Source organism: Hydra vulgaris, chromosome 12 (genome assembly GCF_038396675.1).
Source record: "Hydra vulgaris chromosome 12, alternate assembly HydraT2T_AEP".
NCBI lineage: Eukaryota > Metazoa > Cnidaria > Hydrozoa > Anthoathecata > Hydridae > Hydra > Hydra vulgaris.
In genome coordinates, this window is record NC_088931.1 from 82,947,466 (window position 1) to 82,972,164 (window position 24,699).

The 24,699-nt window shown below is 26.5% G+C and overlaps 1 protein-coding gene across 2 annotated transcripts in view; it reads right to left on the reverse strand.

Annotated features, from left to right (window-relative positions):
• Positions 1–24,699, reverse strand: part of LOC100206545 (uncharacterized) — a 79,007-nt gene that overhangs the window by 16,978 nt on the left and 37,330 nt on the right. Inside the window, exons 14-30 of one of the 2 annotated variants that reach the window (XM_065814692.1) lie at positions 23,787–23,881; positions 23,512–23,715; positions 23,197–23,397; positions 22,771–23,001; positions 22,197–22,391; positions 21,651–21,827; positions 21,314–21,511; positions 20,087–20,197; positions 19,672–19,893; positions 15,995–16,201; positions 15,705–15,920; positions 7,921–8,127; positions 3,251–3,439; positions 2,415–2,563; positions 1,108–1,421; positions 702–808; positions 508–587 (exon numbers count right to left, since the gene is read on the reverse strand). In XM_065814692.1, coding sequence (XP_065670764.1) covers positions 508–587; positions 702–808; positions 1,108–1,421; positions 2,415–2,563; positions 3,251–3,439; positions 7,921–8,127; positions 15,705–15,920; positions 15,995–16,201; positions 19,672–19,893; positions 20,087–20,197; positions 21,314–21,511; positions 21,651–21,827; positions 22,197–22,391; positions 22,771–23,001; positions 23,197–23,397; positions 23,512–23,715; positions 23,787–23,881 — 3,103 coding nt within the window. Of the gene's footprint in view, positions 1–507; positions 588–701; positions 809–1,107; positions 1,422–2,414; positions 2,564–3,250; positions 3,440–7,920; positions 8,128–15,704; positions 15,921–15,994; positions 16,202–19,671; positions 19,894–20,086; positions 20,198–21,312; positions 21,512–21,650; positions 21,828–22,196; positions 22,392–22,770; positions 23,002–23,196; positions 23,398–23,511; positions 23,716–23,786; positions 23,882–24,699 lie in introns of both variants that reach the window. The other variant, XM_065814693.1, reaches the window with a different exon arrangement.

Sequence of the window (24,699 nt, forward strand, 5' to 3'; positions counted from 1 at the left end):
GGAATATCTCAGTGATGAATATATACTTTGGCTTGATTTAGGCTCATCACCATATGCTTTTTTTGTCTTTAAAGTGACCTTTAAAAATACCTGTTAATGACCTTATGGTGCTTATTGGTTGTACTGAGGCTTAATGATTAGATACAAATTTTAAATTTTACTTTATTCATAAAAGTTTAAAAGTTTTAAAATTTATCTACAAATTGCAATGATATTTATACAACTTGAAAAATATTTAAAAAATTAAAAACAAAAATAAAAATTATGATGCTTCAACTTTTTTTACTTTTTACAATTTGTCTTTTACATTTTTTTAATTTTCGGAAATAATAATAAAAAAAATGTGTCATTAACAGAAAATAATTGTGCAAAAAACCTCAGCAGGTGTACTAAAGTTCCCACTAAAAATAATAACTAACTAATATAACAACATATACAACTTTTCATGCACAGTAATGTCCGCAAAGATATCCGTATATAAATTTTTGAACAAAAAATATTTTAAACCTTGTTTCTGGTTCATCTACGGAAGAGACATCTGATTCTAATGAAGAATGTTTTCTATCCAACAAAAAACTGTCAGATTTCTATTTAAAAAATATAAATATTTATAGAACTCAAAACATAACTATAAGGCACATATTATCTTTTAATCTTTTAAAAATAAAAATAAAACTTAACAAATAAAAATAAAAACTCACGTAAGAATTTCTATGTGTTTTATTCTCCAATTTACTCATATTTATAGAGAAAATCACTTTTGTATTATTCGAAAAATCTTCTGAAACTTCATTGTCATTATACCTGTCTTAAAAATCAAGTAATGGTAAAAAAATTCATTGATCGGTAGTATGAAAAATTCAATAAAATAAACAAAATGAAATAACAAATAAATATAATTAATACAATTCAATAACAAAATGAATCAAATATAAACATTACAATCAAATATACAAAATTTCATAAATATAATGAAATAAAGTAATAGAACAAGTAAGCTGAATAAATTTCAGGAATATCAAATGCAAAAAAAAAAAAAAAAAAAATGCATTCAATAAAATAATAAATAAAATGAAATAAATTTCAACAAATAAAAAACTAGTCTACCATTTTTATAAGAATCATTGAATGATTCGTCATCGATATCTGGAAGATTAAAAAGAGATGACAATTCTACTTTGTTTGCTTCACGCATCTCCTCTTCTTTAACTTTAGCTTTTTGGTTTTCTTTCCAATCTTGATCATTATCTTGCCTCTCTTCCAAGTTTATTCTTTGCCTCTCTTCTAAGTTTATTTTTTCTTTATCAATCAATTCATTTTGTTTATCAAAATGTTCTTTTTTATTTATACTTATGGTAAGAGAAGAATTAAAATCACTCTCTGCTTTTGTATCATCCTCTGCAAGACTTTTTGATAAATCGCTAAAAAAAAAAATGCAATAATAGTCAGCTTAAGGATATATTAAAAAATAAAACAATTAGTGAGCCCAATCCCAAGTTAAACAACATTTTTTTGGCACTGTAATGCATATATGTGGAGCAGGAGCATTCAAAATTATAGTCTAAGAAATAAGTTAACAACCAAGTTTTAAGTTTGGCGGCTAGAGTAGTGAAAAACTTTTTTCTACCTTGAAAAGAGAAGGTCTCATTAAAAAAACCACCTAAAATATGAAAATAGAATTCTATACAAAGACAAATAAGAAATTTATATAGGTAAAGAACCAAGAGTAAGATAAACTTCAAAACCATTTTTAGAGTGTGTCCTCATTACAAGATAACAGAAAGAGTTGCATACCCATTACCAAGAAAGCACAAGCAAAACTCACGAGTAGAGTCAAGAAGACCCACCATTCAATACCTTAAACAGGACACAATGTAACACAAGTTTATATATAGCCCAGCCAGCTATTTTAAGTCTGAGAATGTTTTTTACATATTTATAATAATTATTTATAATAATTATTAATAATTTATAATAATTTTAATTATTTAATAAAGTTGTTAAAATAGTTAAACAATTATTTCAAAATATTGAAAACTAAAATCGTAGATTTTAATTTCAACCAATTAATTCAAGAATTAATTCAACCAAGATAATCTAGTAACCCTCTTGTAATCAGGTAATATGCTGCTAGAAAATGGATCCAGTGATTGAAAATATTCAATATTCATGATAAAATACAAACAAATCAAGTAATAAATGTCAAAGAACGATTAAGAGAAAGAACAGTTTTTTTGTGCTATTTTTTTAAAAACAAATTCAATCCTAAAAAAGCTACTTAAGAACTAACAATTAAGACAAATAAAATATTGAAAAAAAAAGTACAATAAAAAAAAATTAGACAATTAAAACATAAGATAATAATAAAATAAGTCAGTAAACAAATGACAACATCATATAAGATGTAAACATACTTCATTTGGCTTAAAATATCATCCATGCTTTCATTCACATCACTTTCAGAATCATCATTATTTCTATAACTTGAAACACTAACTACTGGACGCTGACGAACTCGTATATTAACACTACCATGTCCTAAGCTTTGAATTACTTCCCACTGCTAAATATTATAAATTAAAAAAGATAAAATGAAACATAATTAAATATATATATATGTGTGTGTGTATTTTTTTTATGTTAATAAAACGAGGAGGGTACTTAATTATTGTTATAACCCTCTCTTGACTCTATAACTCTGAAACACGAACCTTGACTAACAAGGTCATTGCGCTGAGATATATATATATATATATACATATATACACATATACACACACACACACATTTATATTTATATATATACACATTTATATATATATGTGTGTGCGTGTGTGCCTGTGTGTGTATTTAAATGTATATAAATATGTGTGTGTTGTGTATATATATATATATACAATGTACACACATGTATATATATACATATATATATATATATATATATACATATATATATATATATATATATATATATATATATATATATATATATATATATATATATATATATATATATATATATATATATATATATATATACACACACACACACACACACATATTTATATATACACACACACATATGTACACTGTACATACGTGTACACTGTACAAATATGTACACTGTATGTGTACAGTGTACATATATGTACACTGTACATATATGTGCACTGTATATATTTATGTACTTACACACACACATATGTACACTGTACATACATACATATACAACAATTAAATAATTTATTACCTTTGGATCTTCTTCTGAGTTTTTATCAGCATCATTTTTTTGAAATGATTGTTTTTGGGGTGTGACAGAAACATTAGGCGCTTCCCGGGACTTGATTTCAGGTACTTTTTTCTCACTAGTTACTTTAATTCTACATTTAAACCTCTTTATTGATCCATCAGGTTGTAGTCTATCCTCAATTTGCCATTCCTAGAATAAATAATGAAAAATCAAAGAAAAATTTAAAGAATGTCTGAACTCTTAGGAATAAAATTTGCTTGAATAAATTATCAAGTCTGTATATTGCGGCATATATTATGCTGACTTTTTGCCCAATAACAAATCGACAAAGATAAGCTTTGACTAAAATAATTTTGTTTTAATAAAAAATATTTAGACAAAACATTTTTTTTTTATCATTCTCTTTAATATGAACACAAAATGTCTCGGAAGTTTGGAACCCCTTTAAAGACAAAAAAGTTGTCTTTAATTTAGTTCTAAATTAATTTAGAAATTAGTGTCATAAAAATAGTGTTTTGTTAAACTTTAAACTCTTTAATTTTTAAAAATATATATATATATATATATATATATATATATATATATATATATATATATATATATATATATATATATATATATATACACACAAGTATAATAAAAACTATTAATAGTAACAATTTTTGACAATATTATAGCAATATCATCAAGAAATCCACAGAACAGCAACAATAATAACAATAAAAAGTTAACAAAACAGCATCAAAAAGATAATGTATCAAAAATATAGCTTTCAAGAAAAGTAAAATTTTATTGCTTAGAGCATATTTAAACTACCATAGAATAAAAATTGAATAACTAATCGAACAACTTTTTTTTTCTTTTGCGAGAAAAATTTTTTAACAAATCTTACATCTTGGATGGCAAACATAAAATTGTATGTGAAAATGTTATCTAGAATAATAACTAAAAATACCAATAAAAAAACTGCAATATTTAAAAAATTAAAGTAACAAAAATAACAACTAAGCGACTATTAAAAAAATCCCACACAAGCTTTTTTGCAAGCAGCACAACTTTTTGGCATCGATTTCACAAGATTGTTGCAGATTTCGTTTGGAACTTTTCACCAAATAGTATCTAATTCTAGCTTTAAGCTATTTCTGGATCCTATTTGCACCTTGACTAATTCTTTATCTATCCAAGCCGATTCAAATCTGATGATCAAGCTGGCCAGGGCAATAAATCTGCTTTATTTTCTTTCATCCATGTTTTTACTGTACAAGCTGTGTGGGCATGTGCAAAATCTTTTTGAAATTGCCCACATTCACTTTGTTCAATCAGCATGTCCACTGATAGAACCATGCAGTTCTCTAGCGTTTCTATAAATGTATGTTGGTTAATTTGACCTGTATAAATACAACACACAACTACTCCATTAAAATTAAAGCTACCTCAAATACCAACACTCTCGCCGCCACTTTGCAACTTCGGTAAACAAAACAATTACTATACTTTGTTAATTTAAATCTTTTATCAAGAGCTTTGCTTTTTCTATTTATAACTTCAAAGTTACTTTCATCACTAAAAATTACTTCCGCTTCTTCAAAAACCACCCTTACACCACCTAAATCTTGTGAGCCGATCTCTGGCCATCAACATAATTTTTTCCTTAGGAAAATGTTTCTAAGTATATTTGACGAAATACATTTTTCACGGTTTTTGTTGAATGTGTTGGTGAGTTTACAATTACCTAACCTGGGATTGGCTCTTACTTGACAAAATATAAAACTACTTTCACGCATTTTTAAACCTTTTAAGTTTTTTTTAACCTTCTAGATCTGCGTGACGTTGGATGCCACCTGTTGTTTAAAATATCTTTAGAGCATATCTGATGCAATTCTCTGAAATTTTTATATCTTACTAGTTCTCTATTACTGATCATTGACCCATCCTTTATACCTATTATTTGCCATTTTGTTGCTCTGCTTACTGCTTTTCCAACCACTTCTAGAAATCTTAATTTTTAGGTCTTATCATAATATTTAAAAAGGCTTTAAATGTGACTAAACTGGTCATCATAAGTAATATTATCCAACATTTTATAGGGAATAGTTAAATTAACATATAAATTAATAAAATGATTATGAATAACAGTTGGGTTGACAAAAAAGTAGAACGGAAATCAATTAAAAAGTTTGTTTACCTATTTTTTTTTTTTTTAATTTGAATTTTCATGCTATATTTTTCTATACAATTTTATATCCGAAGATATTGTTGGCTTAGCATAGGAACAGCCACAAATAGTCATTAAGACTAATCCAAAGTAGCATCCGTTATTACCCAACATTTTTGCATACCAAAGTACTACTCAAGCACTGAGTTGGCGGTGGTAGGATTTGAACCCGTATCGTACAACAGCCCAGGTTTTAACTTTTCGTTTGACGCTCTAACCAACTGAGCTATCCAGCCACAATCAATTACATCTAATCAATTTACAATCCTTTATGGTATGTTTTCTGTATTTCTTTAAAAAAAGTAAACTATTAAAAAAATGTAACTAAATACAAACTTGTAACCAACATGTTAGTTGTAGAGAAATAATTTTCCTGTCGTTAACAAAAATTTAAGTCATTCTGAACGTTTTTTGAACATTCAAAAGATGTCTTTTTAGGACCAAATGCAGGCTGGGTCGTTTTGTGAAACCTTTGGGGATGGAGTCATAACTTAAGTATCAGAGTAGCAGGTAATATTTCGTCTCTCAGACCATCTTCTTGTACTGAAGACAAAATAACAAGTTATTTCAATACATCTCAAAAACAATTTCTTGAAGCAAATATCAAAAATAACTCTTTGTGCAATTTGTGGACTTTTGACGAAATTGGATTTTGAGGCAATTAAAATAAGCAGCATATAATTTGCAGGCTTAGTGCTAAACGCCCTTTAAAATTGGTTGGTAACAACAAAAAACTATTTACACAGTTGGTAATTGTGTCAACCCTACTAGTACCATTCTGCCACCATTCGTAGTTTACAAATTAATATCATGTCTGTACAAGACTGGTGTCTAGAAGAACCACCAAACACCGTATTTATAACATTCAAGTCGGGTTGGATGGAAGAGAAACAATTTATTCAATGGCTCACTAAAGTATTCATACCGGCATTTAAATCAATTCCAGGTAAATTAAATTGAGCAGTTTAATCAATTAATCAAATACTTTTTTAATTACAGGTATTCACATTTTAGTCTTGGACGGACATGTCACAGATGTTACTTATGATATTGCACATATTTGCATTGACAACAACATCAGGCTGATATGTTTACCGGATCATTTGCCCCACATACTTTAACTGTTAGGCTAAGGTCTATATTGTCACATTAAACGAGTTTGGCGCAAATTACTTACAGAATTTTATTCAGCTACAAATTTCAACAACTTAACAAAATAAAATTTTATTCAACTACAAGCAAACCTTTTAGCTCCGGCTACGCATTTACACTAACACAAATCATTGCTGGATTGTTCCCACTTGATATTAATAAAATTGATCAATCAAAATTACAAATTGCTCAAACATTTCAAGTACTATCTCAGCCTGCTACATCATCCCCATCCCAGCCTGCTTCATCATCCACTTCCCAGCCAAAATCATCATCTAACATCAGTCAGCATCAAACTCCAATGATTCACTAACTTCAAAATTTAACAATACCAGTGACTCCTGCTCAAACGTATTAAATGTTGTAACACTTCACAGAAAGACACGAAGGCAATTTGAAAAATGTTTTACAGCGCCATTATATTGACACACAAAAAAAAACCTAAAGAGTCAACATTCCGAGAGTTGAAGACTGTGTCTAAGGGCATCTGAGGTGCTAGAGAAACTAAAGCAAAACGATAAGGCCAAAAAGTCAAAGTAATTAAAGAAACACAAGATTCACTTCAGTGAAGCTTCAGATGAAATTCAGCAACATACAAAAACAATCAGTGCAACATTCAAAAAAACTGAGATGAGACAAAGACATCAAGAGGTGCAAAGAGTGTCACAGTTTGGGAAGAAGCATTGCCAACTCAAAACAAAATGTGGTACCATTGTGAAGCTTTTAGTTGCAAGTCTTGGATTTGTCGATCATGTTTACCCAAAAAATACAAAATTGGTGAAGAGTTTTTTTGTGTGAAAAAATGCAACGAACCTGCTTTTGACGATGAAACAACTCAAATTTATTTAATTAATAAATAGTTTAATCAAATATAAAATAAAATTTTTTTTCGCATATTTGATTAAAATAGTTTTTTTGTAAACTTAACTTCTAATAAGATTAATTTCATTTTACTTTTAATTAATTTAGCTTGATTCTCTTAATATCTTAATTTAGTTCTGAATTTCTTAATATCTTAATCTATTGTTATTAAAATTGAACTGGTTTTACTGGTTTGAACATTTACTTTTCCCCAATTATTAGGGGAAAAGTAAATGTTTTTTTCTTCATAAAATCGATTTTTTTTTTAAATTTAAAAAATATTTTTTCTCAATTTTTATATTTTTATATAATTTAAAAAATTTTCTATAAAAATTTCAAATAAAGTTAAACTGTTTACTTTTACCCCAGTTTACTCTTAAATAAAGAAAAAATGTTTAAAAAACTTAATTTGAAATCTAAAAAAAAAGAAACAATAACCTACATTTGGATTCAAATGTGATGGTGCAGGGTCACTTTCCATGATTTCTTCCCATTCACTATCTTGCTCAACTGAGTCATCACAAACTTCTTCTTTATTACCATTAGGTCGAATTAAGAAAACTTTTTTTTTTAATGTTAATGGCAAAATGCGTCGTCTAATCTTTTTAACTACTCCAGATGATGATAAAACTTCTGCTGATTGCCACTCCTATTTATATAAGATATTATAAATATATAAAAATATTTATTAAGATATTATAAAAATATAAAAATATTAAAGAAGATATTATAAATATGTAAAAATATTAAAAAAATATTAAAATATATAAAAATAATAAAAAAGATATTATAAATATCTAGATGGGTTTTTTAATTTTATGAAAATCCCAGAAATTTTGTTAAATAAAAATCCCAGAAAAAAATTTTTATGAAAAATATTGGAAGTTCCTGGAAAAATTTGCGGTCAACATATTGACAAAGGTTTTCGGAAAAAAATCTGGACATTTGACAAAGGGATAAATAAAATAACTAAAAACTACTGAATAACTGTTTCTCTAAAATTCTATAAAATCAAATGAGCCATCTCAGTTTTACTGTAAACAATTTGCAAATCGTGATAATTCATTTAGTTTTTAAACATAAAATGTTTAAAAAATAAATTAATTAATAGGCTTTTCTTTTTCTGCACTTTTTCGCATGATAAATAATTTAACCATTTTTATATTTTAACCATTTTGCACTATTCATGAAGCATCAATAAATGATATTTTAACCATTTTGCACTATTCATGAGGCAATTTTTTTATATTAAAAAAACATTCTTCAACTTTTCAGTTTTCCTGTTGCAATTATATTTTTTTAATCTTGCATTTGCTTTCAGTTTGCAAATGACCACAGATGTTTTTGCTAACTGGATCATACAATATATCTAATCAAACAAGAGTATTAATTATTAGCAAACAAGACCAAAACGCATGTACTTTAAGACACTAGTGTACTTTAAGACACTAGCGCTTTGGTCTTGTTTGCTAACAATCAATACCTAACTGAAGCTATAGCAGAGTACGTTGAAGTATTAAGACGGTTTGTTATTTTGTTTAAGCTATGGTGTTCATCATGCTGAATGATTATTGCTCAACATGAAGACTACTGAATATACTTAAGCATGCCTTGATGATTTTACTTAATATTTAAATATTTATTTAAATAGCTCTAAATATTTTTTACACCTAATAACTTCTATCCACCAGTCAAAATATATGAATTTCCCATCAGCAAATACGGGTGGAAGTACTATCTGAAGCTGCATAAGTTCTTAATTAAATACTACTTTATTTATATCTACATTGGGAGAGTTTTTTTAGCATTCTCTCTGTAACTTCGTGGCCTTGAAATATTGGGTTTACCACAAAAAGACATTTTAATAAAGGATTTTTTTTTTTAAACATCTTTGTTTTTAACAAGGCTTCATGCAAGAATATATATATATATATATATTCTTGCATGGTAGTCGAAAAGTTTCAAGTTTAAAAGAATGTTTTTAAAAACAAAAACACTGTTAATAACAAAAACTTTTTAGTCATTATTGCGGGTTTTTAAAAAACGATAAAACTTAATGTACTTCTGCATTAATTTAATTGTTTTAACTTTTCGACAACAATAAAATGTAGCTTAATTGTCGAGGTAGAAAAATTGTTGTTAAAAAAGACTTTTTTTACATTAAAAGTCTCTTTCGACTATGAGATAAGGATATATATACACACATGTGTATATATATATATATATATATATATATAAATATATATATATATATAAATATATATATATATATAAATATATATATATATATATATATATAAATATATATATATATATATATATATATATATATATATATATATATATATATATATATATATATATATATATATATATATATATATATATATATATATATATATATATATATATATATATATATATATATACAGGGTGCGGAAAAAGGTCCCGTACAAAAGTATAAGTTAAAAAAATTATCTGTATCGTGTTTTCTTTCAATAAATAGTGTGTTTAAGTATTCTTTTGCATTCCTTCGTATTTTTTTAGTATTTTTTAGTATTATTTTGTTTTAAATTAAAGTGTAATTTGTTTCTTGCCTTGTACAGGAGCTTTTTGCTGTTTTTGCTGTTTATATTTTTGTACAGGAACTTTTTACGCACCCTGTATATATACAACCCTCGGAATTAGAGTTGGCATTCAGCAATGCCAACCTTACTGCCAACCTAAAAGTCTTTGAGGTCGGCAAAAAATTGCTAACCTTGTTTCTATGTTTATGGTAACCCATTTATGTCAAATTTTTTTTGCTGAACTTATGCCAACCTCTACCAGTTTGAGGTCGGAAATATTTGCTGACCTCATTTTTCCTAATTCTGAGGGTTGATATATATATATATATATACACATGTGTGTATGTATGTACATATATATATATATATATATATATATATATATATATATATATATATATATATATATATATACACACACACATGTATGTATATATATATATACATATATATAAATATATATATATATATATATATATATATATATATATATATATATATATATATATATATATATATGTATATATATATATATATATATATGTACATATATATATATACACACATATATATACATATATACACATATATATATATATGTACATATATATATGTGTGTGTGTGTATATATATATATATATACACTTATATATATACAGGGCTCGAAATAACCGCCAGACATTGTCTGGTAAAAAACAATATCTATCGGTCATTTTGTCCAACCCGTATTTTATGTGTATTTATTTTCTAATCATTTTAGTTGTTAAAAAATTTAATTTATAATCCAAAATTATTAATGAATTCAGGATTATATATTAACTTTATTTTTTTAACTTTTTATTTTTTATACAAGACAAATATTGAAGTTGAACAACTACATTAATAAAATATGTCATTTTTTTTGAGTTAACTCATTTTTTAAAAGATGCCAAAGCATTTTATTTTTTAAAATTAAGTAGCCCGATTTTTATGATTTTTATTAAAATTGCAATTAGTTATTAATTTAAATTTATATAAAGGTAAATGCTTATAATATTATTTGATAATTTAAATAAAATGGGTTTATAGTAAACATTATAATCAATTTGTTACTTTATTTAATAAAGTAATATGTAAACTTAATAATTTATTCATTTAATATATTTTACATATTAATTTATGTATTTAATAATTTTGTATTTTATTATGCATTTAATAATTACATGCGGTAGGTGGTGTAGTGGTAGAGCGCTCGCTTCATAAGCGAGAGGTTCCGAGTTCGATTCCCGCCACGTCCCTGGTAGTACCGCGCTCAACTTGTTTCTCCGCGCAGCGGCCTTGTTCGGCAAGGTTCGTGTTTCAGAGTTAAAGAGTTGAGAGAGGGTTATAACCACAAGTAGCCTCCTCATCTGTAGTGGCCTTCTCGGCCTTGGGGAGGTGAATTATATTTAAAAAACAAAAAAAACAAAAAAAAACATAATTTATGAATTTAATATATTTACATAACAATTTAAGTATTTAATAACTCACAAAGCATTTTGCTTAGTATAGTAATTTTTAAAAAATGTAATATAAATATATTTTCGTTTTCAAATTTTAGTTTTTTGAGCTTAGATTTTTTCTTTTTCTTTAAGATTTTCTTTTTATTAGATAAGTTAACTTATGAATTTTCTTTTTATTTGCAGCGCATTTTTTAAAATGCCTAAAGTTGTCAAAACAAATTGCGTAGTCAAGTTGTAAAACCAAAATATTTTATGCATGGTGAGGAATAAAAATTAAAGAAGTGTGATGAAACGCCATGAAATGGCGTTTGATCACACTTCTTTAATTTTTATTGGACATGTCCATCAAACTTGAGTATTTATTGGACAAATTATCTCGAACAAAAAAGTTCACATATATATTCGACTTGGCCAGAAAGGCATACAATTTCAAGCCTTTATATGACCACGCAAATAATACTTTGTTTTGACAATGTAACCATGATTTTTAAATAATGCAGTAAAAAAAAAGTTTTTAATTATGCTGAAAATAAACTTCAACATGTTTATCTTTACTAACATTTTTATATTAGCAAAATGCTTTTAAATAAAGTAGCTAATGATTTTAATTAAAGTATCATTAAAAGTTGTATAAATTTTTATATATATTATTTTCTTTTTTCTTTTTGTTATTCACCTCCTCAAGGCCAAGAAGGCCACTACAGATGAGGAGGCTACTTAATAGTGGTTATAACCCTCTCTCAACTCTATAACTTCGAAACACGAACCTCGACGAACAAGGCCGCTGCGCGGAGAAACAAGTTGAGCGCGGTACTACCAGGGGCGTGGTGGGAATCGAACTCGGAACCTCTCGCTTATGAAGCAAGCGCTTTACCACTACACCACTACCGCATATATATTATTTAATTATACAAGATTTTTTTATAATCAAATTTTAAAAAAAAAAATTATAAAAAAAAAATTTAATTTTATAAGCGACGACTTTAAACAGTGATGGCCTCTTTAATAAACTTTATATAAGAATCAGTAAAGTTAATTCACTTGAAAAGTAAAAAGATTTTGTTGAGAAGGAAAAAAAAAACTATTTTGAAAGCCTTGTTTGAATTAAATAACTTCTTTACTTATGTTTTTATATTATTAAAACACATTTAAAAAAACTAAAAAATCACTGCTAACGATTTTTTATAAAAATATTAATGAACAATATTTATATTTTTCTATATTTATACAAAAATGTATTTCTTATTTTAAATGTCTTTAAATAAATAAAAAAAATACATCATATAAAATTTTATATAAATTGAATAAAAAATTATATAAAAACGATTTAATTATTTTTTCTTTTGTTTACGTTAATGCGAAGAATTGTTTAGAATCTTTTTTTTAACTTTTAAATGAACGCGTCTATTAAACAATCATTAGATGTAAGTTGTCACTTTATTTAAAAAGGGTTTCACATAATATTATATTATAAAAACATTATTAAAGATAAACAATTTTATTAATTTTATAAAAGTTATTTATTCCAAACATAATTTAAATTTTCTTATCATTATAGTTTGTTATTTATTTTAGTTAAGTTTAAATTTTATTTTTATTTATTTTAGTTTTAGTTAAATTATTTTTATTTTATTTTTCGTTACTTTATTTTTTCAAAGATTTATTTGCTCCTTTTTACAATAAGTTTTTATTTTAAGTTTCTTTAAAGTTAAGTTAAAATTTTCAAAACATATTAATAGGCGTGGTCAAGTTTTCAAAATCAAATAGTATTTGCGTGGTCATTTTATGACATGAAATTGCACACCTTCCTGGCCAAGCCTATATATATACACAGTATTGGATAAAACATTTGCAACCAACATCGAACAATGCTAAAAAGTGTTCCTAATTTTACATGTCTTAAAAACGAAACGAACTATACTACCACAGCAAACAATTCAGGAGTCTGGAGTCATAGCATGCCATGACATGAGCAATCAGCTGACAGGTGACAGCACACAGGCAGAATTTTGTTGACAAGTGCCAATTTGCAGCGGACAAGTGCAACTTTTTTGATTTGTTTCATTTTCTTAAGTCTGGTCCGTGTCAACGCCACGGAAGTTTTTTAATAATTAAAGGAAGTATCCAGAAGTTTCCAGAAGTTTCCAGAAGCATGCAGAAGCTTCCAGAAGAAGCATCTGGAAGCATCCAGTAGCATCCAGATATATACTGGAAACATTCAGAAGCATCCAGAAGCTTCCAGAAGCATCGAAAAGAAGCATCTAGAATCTTCCAGAACAGATTCACACAGTTTCATTTTACTATATAAGAGACATGTAAATCGACATGAATTCAGTCACTATATGGAAGTCAATCAATCAGTATTATCAAGACAGTTTATCGAAGTGAGTTTTATCAAAGTGTTTTATCGAAGAACATCAATACACGAAGTGAAATACAACAAGTGTTTCATTACATCAATACAGTCCACATCCAACCAAGACATTGTGTTTCACAGAGCATTATTGTATCATCACAAGGTAAATGTAACACGGTAAGCCTTGAGAAGCGTGATTATTTATTTTTATTATTTTTATGACTTTAGGTGCAAAAATGGCTCCTGACAGTCTTGGATTGGAACTAAGAAAGAAAATTATTGGCAATTACGTAAGTGGAATGTCACAAAAAAGTATTTGTGATAAATATCGCGTGAAAAAATGGACCGTATCAAGACTATGTTCCAAATATCTTTCTACGGGGAAGTTGGCAGCAGATAACAAAGGTGAAAGACCGCGTTCCACCACGTCTAGAGAGGATTCTATGATCGTCAGATCCGTCAAGAAGGATCCCTGGATATCATCAGTCGAGATACAAAAGCAATTAGAGCTGCCTGTATCGGACTAAACAGTTAGACGACGTGCTGTTAAAGCCGGATTGTTTTCTTAACGCCCTGCAAAGAAACCGCTGATTTCACTAAAAAACCAGAAGAAAAGACTCCTGTTTGCTACATTTCATTTTGACTGGAATGTGCAGAAATGGCGAACTGTCCTGTTCAGTGATGAATCGAAGTTCAACATCATTGGGAACAATGGCATTTGCCGTGTACGTCGACCGGCCGGCAAACACCTCGATTTACGTTACTGCCATAAGACCGTGAAGCATGGTGGAGGCAATGTAATGGTCTGGGGGTGTTTTTATGCTAACGGTCTAGGTACATCAAAAATACATCGGAACGATGGAATAATGGACCGTTTCAGGTATAAAAATATCCTGAAAGATGTTATGTTACCTCATGCTGAATGGAATATGCCAATAAAATGGGTTTTTCAGCAAGACAACAATCCGAAACACACTGAAAAAGTAGTCAAGCAGTGGTTTCAAGACAACCACCTATCGGTTATGGATTGGCTGCCTCAATCTCCGGATCTCAACCCTATCGAGAACCTGTGGGAGATCGTCAACCGCAGAATTAATCGTGAAGGTGTTCGTAATAAGGATCAACTATTTGAACAAATCCAAAAGGCCTGGGCAGTGATTCCACAAAGTTTCATTGATCACCTGATCGAATCTATGCCTCAAAGATGCAAGGCTGTGATCAACAACAAAGGATTCGCTACAAAATATTGATAGCGAAATACAGCTTGGTCAACATTTTGTCGAGTTGTACTTGTTTTGTCCTTAAGGAAATCAACTTTTTTAAATACTTTTGATTAATTTATTAATTTTTGTGTACAAATAATGAACTTTGTGATGAATAAAACTTGAAGAACTTTGTCTCTAAACAGTTACATAGTTATTTCTCTAAATTGAAAAAATGCAGCACTTTTATATAAAGAAACTAAATTAGCATTATTTGGTTGCACTTGTTTTGTCCAATACTGCATGTGTATATATATATATATATATATATATATATATATATATATATATATATATATATATATATATATATATATATATATATATATATATATATATATATATATATATATGTATATATATATATATATATATATATATATATATATATATATATATATATATATATATATATATATATATATATATATGTATATGTATATATATATATATATCAGTTCTTTAGATATTTGTTTTAATTTATAATATGATCATCTTGTTGTTTGTTTTAAAATTATATTTAAAGTTACAATTAATTTCAATAGCAAATAATGACTTACATTGTTGTTTAAGGGAGTAGATTCTGTTTCATCTACTTCTTCACATTTTACAGAAAGTTCTTCTTCAATAGAAGGAGCATTTTGAGAAATTTGTTCAATATCTCTAGATCCATCTGCATGAATAAAAATTCGAAAAGCTTTCACTTGTTTGGTAGCAACAAACTGCTGACAAACTTTAATGGTTGTGCTATTAGCTGTGTGAGCAACAACTTCTTCCTAAAATTAAATGAAAAACATACTGAAAAAAATATTAGTAAAAAAAGAACCCTATTTTTAAAACAAATGTTTACATTTGGTTGAACTGGTGTTAAATCTTGATGAGGTTTTAAATAGAATAATAAAGGTCCATCTTCTTTGAGATTTTCACAGGAAACAGGCTCAATATTTCCATCAGGATGAAGAAAAAATTTGTTCTTAGATAAAGGCTTTACAATAATTCGTCGTCGACATCTTTTGATTTGCATATTTGGTTGAGTTTTCTCAACTATTTCCCAATCCTTAAAAATCATTAAAATGATTACATAAAACATATATAGTACCCTACCATGCTGTAATAGAATATTTTGATAGAAATTTTATAACTTTTTTTTTTAAATTATAATCAACATATTTTATTAAAGAAATTAAAAAATATTTTGTTAAATACATTATGCTTAAAAAACAATATAAATAAAAAAAATTCATTTAAGTCTTAGTTTATAGTTTTTAACTATTTTGATTCATTGGTATTATTGTAGTAGTATTGAACACCTTTTTAACACAATGAGTTTTGTATTATATTGTAAGATATTACAGTATTATTATAATATATTAAAGTACCAAACAAAATATATTTCTGATAGGCAAACATTAAGAGGTTTGATGGACAAACATGAAGAGGTTTAATGGACAAACATGAAGAGGTTTGATGGACAAAAATCAAAAAATCATGTTCGCATAAAAATCTTATTAACTTTATTATTTTCAAGCTAGATAATTGCTTCATTAGATTATGTAACAGAAAATTCTCGATTTTTCCTTTTGTCTTATTTTTGTTCAGAATGTGGCGTTGTTATTTGAAATTTCGTGGGAAAAAAAATTCAAAAATTTGTGACATTTGCTATTGCAGCTATAATTATAATATTATTCAGTTTTGAAAAAATAAACAGCTAATTATGGCAGAGGAAGGTATGACCTATATTTTAAAATAAAATTACATTAAATTTATGTTGTTATTGTGCATAATATAAAGCATTTTTATGACGAACTATTTGAGTTTTAATTTTCATATAAAATTATAAAATAATAATGTTTTTGTTAACAAGTATGGTCTTGTCGAGTTATAATTTTTTTATGAGCAATAACTATAGGCTGTAAACAATCAGGGACTTTTGTAAAATTATTCGCCAATGTCCACCACTTTTTATTTTAACGCTTCAAAAATAGTGTGTAAACCATTTCGTAATATACACAATCCCGTATATAAAATCTTGAAATAGCTATAAAATAAATTCTTGTTGTCTAATTTTTAAATATTTTTGTACAAACTTAACCTAACTATGTAAATCTTAAATTGTATCTAATATATTAAACTATAAAATCTCAAATAAAAAAATATATTTTATTTGTCATTCATTAAGGAATTGCCACTATGTATTACTTATTTTATTATTTATCATGTAGAGTCGACAGAAGTCAAAAAGTTGTTCACTAGAAGAGAGTTGTATGAAATAATGAAAGATTGTAAAGGTAAAAAATTTGATGAAAAGTTTTTGTTGTTGGAAGAACACCTTATAACAGTTATGAAATATCCAATAGATCAAAAAAGTACCATAACAAGAATTTTAAAATTCTTTAAGAGCAATTTTAAGAAAAGACGGATAGCTGCAAGTTATAAACAAGAATGTTTTATAAAAAATGGCTCAAATCAAACATCGAGCTACCTTATTGGTCAATAAACATTCAACAGAAACCTGGACGACCATCAAAATCATTTATAGAACAAAGTGATTGCAGCAAGCGTAGAAAAACTATGGATTTGCACAAACAGGTATCTGTTGATGAGTTGAGGTATGCAGCCAGAATGAGCCAGCACACTTCAGGAAATACTGATGTTTCGAAATTTATTAAAGAAAATACTGCCACGTCTACCAGAGCAAAGAAATACCGAAAAGCATTTAACTCTGCTTTTAAAAAAGTAACTGTCAATAAATTAACACCTCAAGAGGCACTGGCACTGATTGTAGAAGGCAATTTTACCAGAAAACAATGGAAACTTATTCAAAGTAGAAACAAAAATGTCTACCCCTGCTACTCAATAATACAACAAGCCAAAAAAGAATGTTACCATAATAAGGAATCGATACAAGTAACCGAAACAACAGCTGAAATTCAACTACAAGCATTACTTGACCACACCACATTACGCTTATATAAATATGTCTCAGAGGTTGTAGAAAAGCGTTCAATTGAAGAACAGAAAAATATGGTTTTAATATCAAAATGGGGCTGTGATGGATCGCAACAAACAAAATTTAAGCAAAAATTTTAAAACAACACCGACAGTGATGCAAATATTTTTCAAAGTTCTTTAGTATCTCTGAGAATGATTATTAAAATTGATGGCCAACAGGAAAAAATTATTTAGCAAAACCCAGTCACCTCATCTCCAAGATTCTGCAGGCCCATTCGAATAAGTTTCATTAGTGAATCTAAAGACATAACAATGAACAAGATAGAGCACGTAAATAACCAAATAAGGAATCTCAGGGAAACAAGGTTGCCCAATGAAATTGGAAAAATAAAGCATACCTTGCTTTTTACAATGGTAGATGGTAAAGTGTGCAACTCTGCAACTGATACTACATCAACTATGAGGTGCTACATTTGTGGACAAACATCGAAAGATTTTAATAAATTGATTAAAAAAGAACCAATCAATACAGAAACCATCTTTTTTGGACTCTCGATTCTTCATGCAAGGATCTGCTTTTTTAAATTCTATCATTTAACTTATAAAATACCTTTACAAAAGTAGCAGGCTTGATCAGACGAGGAAAAAAAATTGTCAAAGAAGCAAAGAAGAAAATACAAACATCTTTTAAAGAAGAATTTGGGCTTCAAGTAGATATACCTAAAGCAGGGTTTGGAAATACAAATGACGGCAATACGTCAAGAAGATTTTTTTCAAACCCGGAATTATCTTCACAAATAACTAGTGTTAACTTGGATTTGATAAAAGGTTTACACATTATTCTTGAAGTCATTTCAAGTGGATATAAAATCGATGCTGTTAAATTCAATGCTTTTGCTCATGAAACTGCTAAACTATATATCAATCTGTATGGTTGGTATCTCATTTCTCCAACCATGCATAAAGTTTTGATGCATGGTGCCGAAGTAATAACTCATGCAATCCTCCCTATCGGCCAGTTATCCGAGGAGGCAGCTGAAGCCCGAAACAAACACTTTCGGCAGTACAGACAAAGTTTTAGTTGAAAGTTTTCTCTTGTCGACTACAATACAGAATACGTCTGTATTGTAGTTGACTATTAATAGGCTGCTATTGAGTTCAGACTCATACATTAGTAGTTCTAGATCAAAACCGCACAAAAAAATGTTGCCTTTTTCCAAAGAAGCAGTCAATATGATGATCTCAGCATGAAGCTTTGATAAGCGAATATGTCTTTTTATTAATAATAAATTATTCTTTGAAAAATTTTATTTTTTTAATTAAACATTTAATTTTAATAAAACTTTTAAACTAATAAAGTGAAAAAAAATCCATAAAATATTTTTGAGCGGTTTTGTCATACAAATACTCCATTGTGCATTGTACATATGTAATAACTTTAACTCCTATAATAATTTTAGCAATATATAACATAAATTATAATATTAAATAAATATTTATAAATAAATATATTTTATAAATATAATAGTATATAATAGTTTTACCAATAATAATATAGTGAAATATATATAAAACCTTTGGATCATAAAGATCTGAGTTATCCAATGGAAACTCCTCATATTCAACTGGAATTTCTTCAACTAAAATAGGAGCACTGGTATCATTAAATTTATTTGATACAACGCCAATTGAATTATGGGTAATCTTTTGCATTTTAATTGTTTTTATTCCAATCATTCGTCTGTAGCATTTACGTATTTCTCCTTTATCATTTTCTTTTTGAACAATTTCCCAGTCCTAAAAATTGAATCAAAACAGAGACAAAAGAAAATATTTTATATAAAATAAAAATAGTTTGTATTTTCCAAAAATAAAATCAATCCTAAAAACAGAATAAAATAATACAAAAAAAATTAATAATTTAAAGTTAAGACTAAAATTAAAAGTTTTTTAAGAACATGTTAGTAAATACAAAACAAAAAAAGTTTACTGAAGGATCTATATCAATGTTATTTGGTTGGTTTTCAATAATTTCAAATTCTTCATATTGCAGTGGTCCTTCTTCCACTAAAACAGGTTCTGCACATTCTTCTTCTTCTTCCTAGAAAAAATTTATTTAAAATACCACTAAAAATCTTTTTTTTTTCTTTCATACAATTATAAATTTAACTTTTATTATTATTTAGTTTTTTATTTTTCTTTCCCTCAGGAAGTTTTTAATTAAGTTTTCATATATAAATTTAATTATTTAAAAATTAAAAGAATCCATTCATGATTTTATTACATTTTTATTTTATACACTGGCTTTTAATGACACTAGTGCATACAAGTACAAATATTTTATAATGGTATTTATAAAAAGTTTTCTCAGTTTACAAAAAAAGTCCTTATACAATTTCAATTAAACAAAAAAAAAATTTCAATTATAAACTATCATTTTCTAATTCTAAGTATCAATTCTATATTGTAGTTGTATATGTAAATTCTATATTGTAGTTGTATGTATCTATTCTATTTCATAGTTCTAAATAGATCTTAAAAAATTTCAAGTTTTTTTTAGAATTTTTTTGTGGTAATCTAAATGCTTCTGCATAACTATTGACTAAATGTTTATATGTTGCTTCTGTACATAAGTACACATCCACATTGCATTCTTATTTTCAAAAAATTTCTCAAGTCTTTTACTTTTATAAAACTTCAACTTTTTAGATTTTTCGCTCTGTACTAAATGTACTAAAAATGCTGTATAAATATTCTTTTATAAATTTGAATTCAATTTTTTTAAATAATAGAGAATGTTTATAAATATAATTTTTTTTAAATACTAAAATCTTTTTAAATATAACTTTTTAAATATTAGAATGTTTATAAATAGAATTATTTTAAATATTAGAATGTTTATAAACAGAATTTTTTTAAATATTAGAATGTTTTTAAATAGAATTTTTGACTTTTTTTATAGTGAAAAATAATTGAGCTAACAAACTTAAAGTATAAGCTACTACACGTTACCAGAGTTAAAATATGAGCAATATAAATTTAAGAAGAACATTATCTAAAGTTCAGTTATATGCAGTGTACAAACCTATAAAAGCTAATTCATTGTTTTTTATATTATTTTTGAATTTATTTCTTAATTTATTCTTTCTTTTTTTTATTTAGAACTTCTGTATATTCAGTTTTAAAGCCATAACAGGTAAAATTAAGTATATAATACCTCATCATCATTTTCACCATATTCCTGGTAGACATTTTTATCTTCAATAAGATTTTCTTCAACAGGTATTTCTTTTGTTTCTTTACTTGTTATTTCTTTTTCAAAATCATTAACATTCTTTTTCTTCACAATAACTACACGCCTTCGCACTTTTTTAATTTTGCCATCAGGCATTTTTCTTTCTATTACTTCCCAAACCTTTCCAAGTAAAACAACTATTATTGTTCAAAAATTTCAAGAAAAACATGAAAACATTATTTTAACTACATACTATTGTTATTTAAAATATTATTATATTGTAAACAACTTATTCTTAAATATTTTTCTAAAGCATTACCGTTAAATCAAAGGCAAGTGATTCAGGATTATTCGGATCAATATCAACCTCTTCATACTCAACAGGATCATCTTCATAAGGACATTCTTCCTTGATAAATGGTTCAAATACAAATGGTTTTGTTGAAATAGCAGTAAGACTTTTTTTAATTTCTTCTTTTTTAACAAAACTACCTTCCTAAGTATAGAAATTTAAAAACCACTTAAAAACAAAATTAACAAATATTATACAACATTTTATTTTCTATATTTATGTTTTTAATGCGATTTCTACGATAGATGTTTTTTTAGTATTGAAACATTTTTTGAAATCTTTTTTATTTTATTATTTTTTATATTTTTAATATTTTTATATAGTGAGCATTCTTTCTATGAACATGCTGACTGCAAGCCCTGGCAACACTTACAGCTCTGATATCAGAATTGCTTGCTAGTTTGATTTAGCAAGGCAAATACACATATGATACACTATAAAAAAATGAGTGTTTACAAAAGGGATACAAAATTTTATCTTTATCCAAAAAACTTAAAAAGAAAAAAGAAACACCTCTGGTATAACTTTGTTTCTATCTTTTACTTTAGGAGAGATTTCCTCTACAAAAACAACATTGGCATCGGAAATAATCTCATTGGCATTTTCTTTGACAAGAATTTTACTTTGTTTAATAGCTTTTGCATTCCTTGGACGCCGAATTGTTTTTTTAGAACCATCTGGATAATATTGTTTTACAACTTCCCATTCCTTAAAAAACCAAATAAAAACATTTTGTTAAAAAAACAAAACATTTAAATCGTCCGTAAAAAAATGAAAAAATATATACATATATAACTAAAAAAAACCACAGACGAATGTTTTACGTTTATTTCTGTAATGCAACCTAATCTATTAACTCCTATCATCAAACAGGCGAACATTTTACATTTACTTCTGTAATGCAACCTAACCTTTTAATTCCTATCATTAAAAATGCACATAACTTTTTTGCTATTAAGAAGTTTATAGTAGTTTAAAAAAAGGAAGGTAAAACATTTTTTTTATAAATTATATTAAGAAAATATATTACAAACAAAGTAAAGAAAGAAGAGAAAGGTTATAACAACATGAAAATTTTTTGTTTTACATTTGCATTATATTGTAATGATTCTGGATTTGTATCATTTAATTCAATATCTTTTGAAGATGCTTCAAATTCAGATGACGATACTTGGTTAACAACTGGAATATTATCAAAAACATTGAATTTTTCACCATCTTTTTTTGTAACAAACCGTTGTGGAGTTATTGATAAAGTCTTTCTTCTGATCAACTTTTTTGTTCCATCTGGGAAAGGTTTTTCAACAATTTCCCACTCCTATAAAAAAAAAAAAAATTCTGTAAAATGAAAATAAATATAAAAAAACTTTTCAAAATAAAATAAAAAAAATTAATAAATAAAAAAATTAAATTCTAATTAAAAAAAAAAAAATTAAATTAAAATTAATAATGATCATTGATAATATAAGTAAAAAATTAAAAACAAATCATAACTTTAAAGAGTTAATAAAACCTTTTTATCGTAACTGTCATGATCATTATACAAAACTTCTTCATAGTTTACTATATCTTCTTCATGCAATGGCAATTCTTCTAAAACTTCATACTTTTTATTATTCTCAATAACAAACTTTTTAATTTGAACAACAATATTTTTGCGAAGAAAATACTTTACTTCACCATCAGGAAATTTTTTTTCAACTTCTTGCCACTCCTGCATAAGAACAAAATTACTTTAAATTAAAAACAATTTCTTCGAACTATTTTTTCTCAAACAAATACTCTGTAATTTCACATAGTTTTATAAAACTGTTGAATATAAATATACCAATGGGTCATAAATATGATGATTAAGAATTTGTTTATCAAACTCAATTTCTTCATACTGCAGTGGTATATACTCAATTTCAAAAGTTTCCTTCTTATCTTGTTGATGTTCTTGAAATGCCTGATCATACTTTAAAGGAATTTTTCTTCTACAAATCTTTTTAAGAACACCATTTGCACAAACTTTATCAACAATTTCCCATTCCTAAAATAATTATTTTTCTTAAATATGTAAGTAAGCATAAAGTTTTAAAATTTAATTTGGGAAGTACTTACTTTAGGATCAAAATCACGGTCATTGTAATTTTCACTATCAATATCAACTTCTTCATACTGCACCTGTACATCAAGCACACTGGAAACTTCTTTATCTAGAATAAAAAACTTAAATTAAAAATGTATAAATTAAATATATAAATACAATATACAGAAGTTTATTAAAATCCTTTTCATTTTTATTAAAAACAAAAAAGATTGCTGTTCGTCAACGACAGCTTAAATACTATTCATGGCTATTTATTACAACTAATAATTATTTAAGGCTATTTTTTACAACTAATAATCACTGAAAGCAAAGTTAGTTAAATTTAGTAAGTTATTTATTCAACTATAAATTTAACTAAATTAGTAAGTTAGTTAAATTTAGTTAGTTAAATTTAGTAGTTTGATTAACTTTAGGGTCATTCCAGCTCAATTCAATTTATGCTTGGTACCATGCCATCTCAGATTTTGATGATTTTTGCAATACAAGCTCATATTAATGAAAGAAAACTTCACTCCAAACTTTAGTGACTCCTTACAGTTTCAGAGATATTGATACTCAGTCCCAATCTCTTTGTTGATTTTTTTTGAGATGCTTAAAAGATATGGTTCTGAAATTTTTCCTATGGTTCTATATATAACAAAACTCCTTATTACAAAAAAACTGCAGAGATTTTCTTTTTTGAATCTGATTTATTTGCATCCAAAGTTTTATAAAAAAAATAAGAAAAATTAATATTTAATAATAAAAAAAAAAATTATATACATTAATTTTTGCATTGTTTTAAAAAGATTTTAGAATCTCAGGTACAGTTCTAATATATAAACTTGTTTGCATTTCACATTAAAGATCTTCACTTTGCACAACCTTTATGTTTAATGAAGGATTTTCTATTTTACGAATCTTCAAATAATTATTTTTAAAATA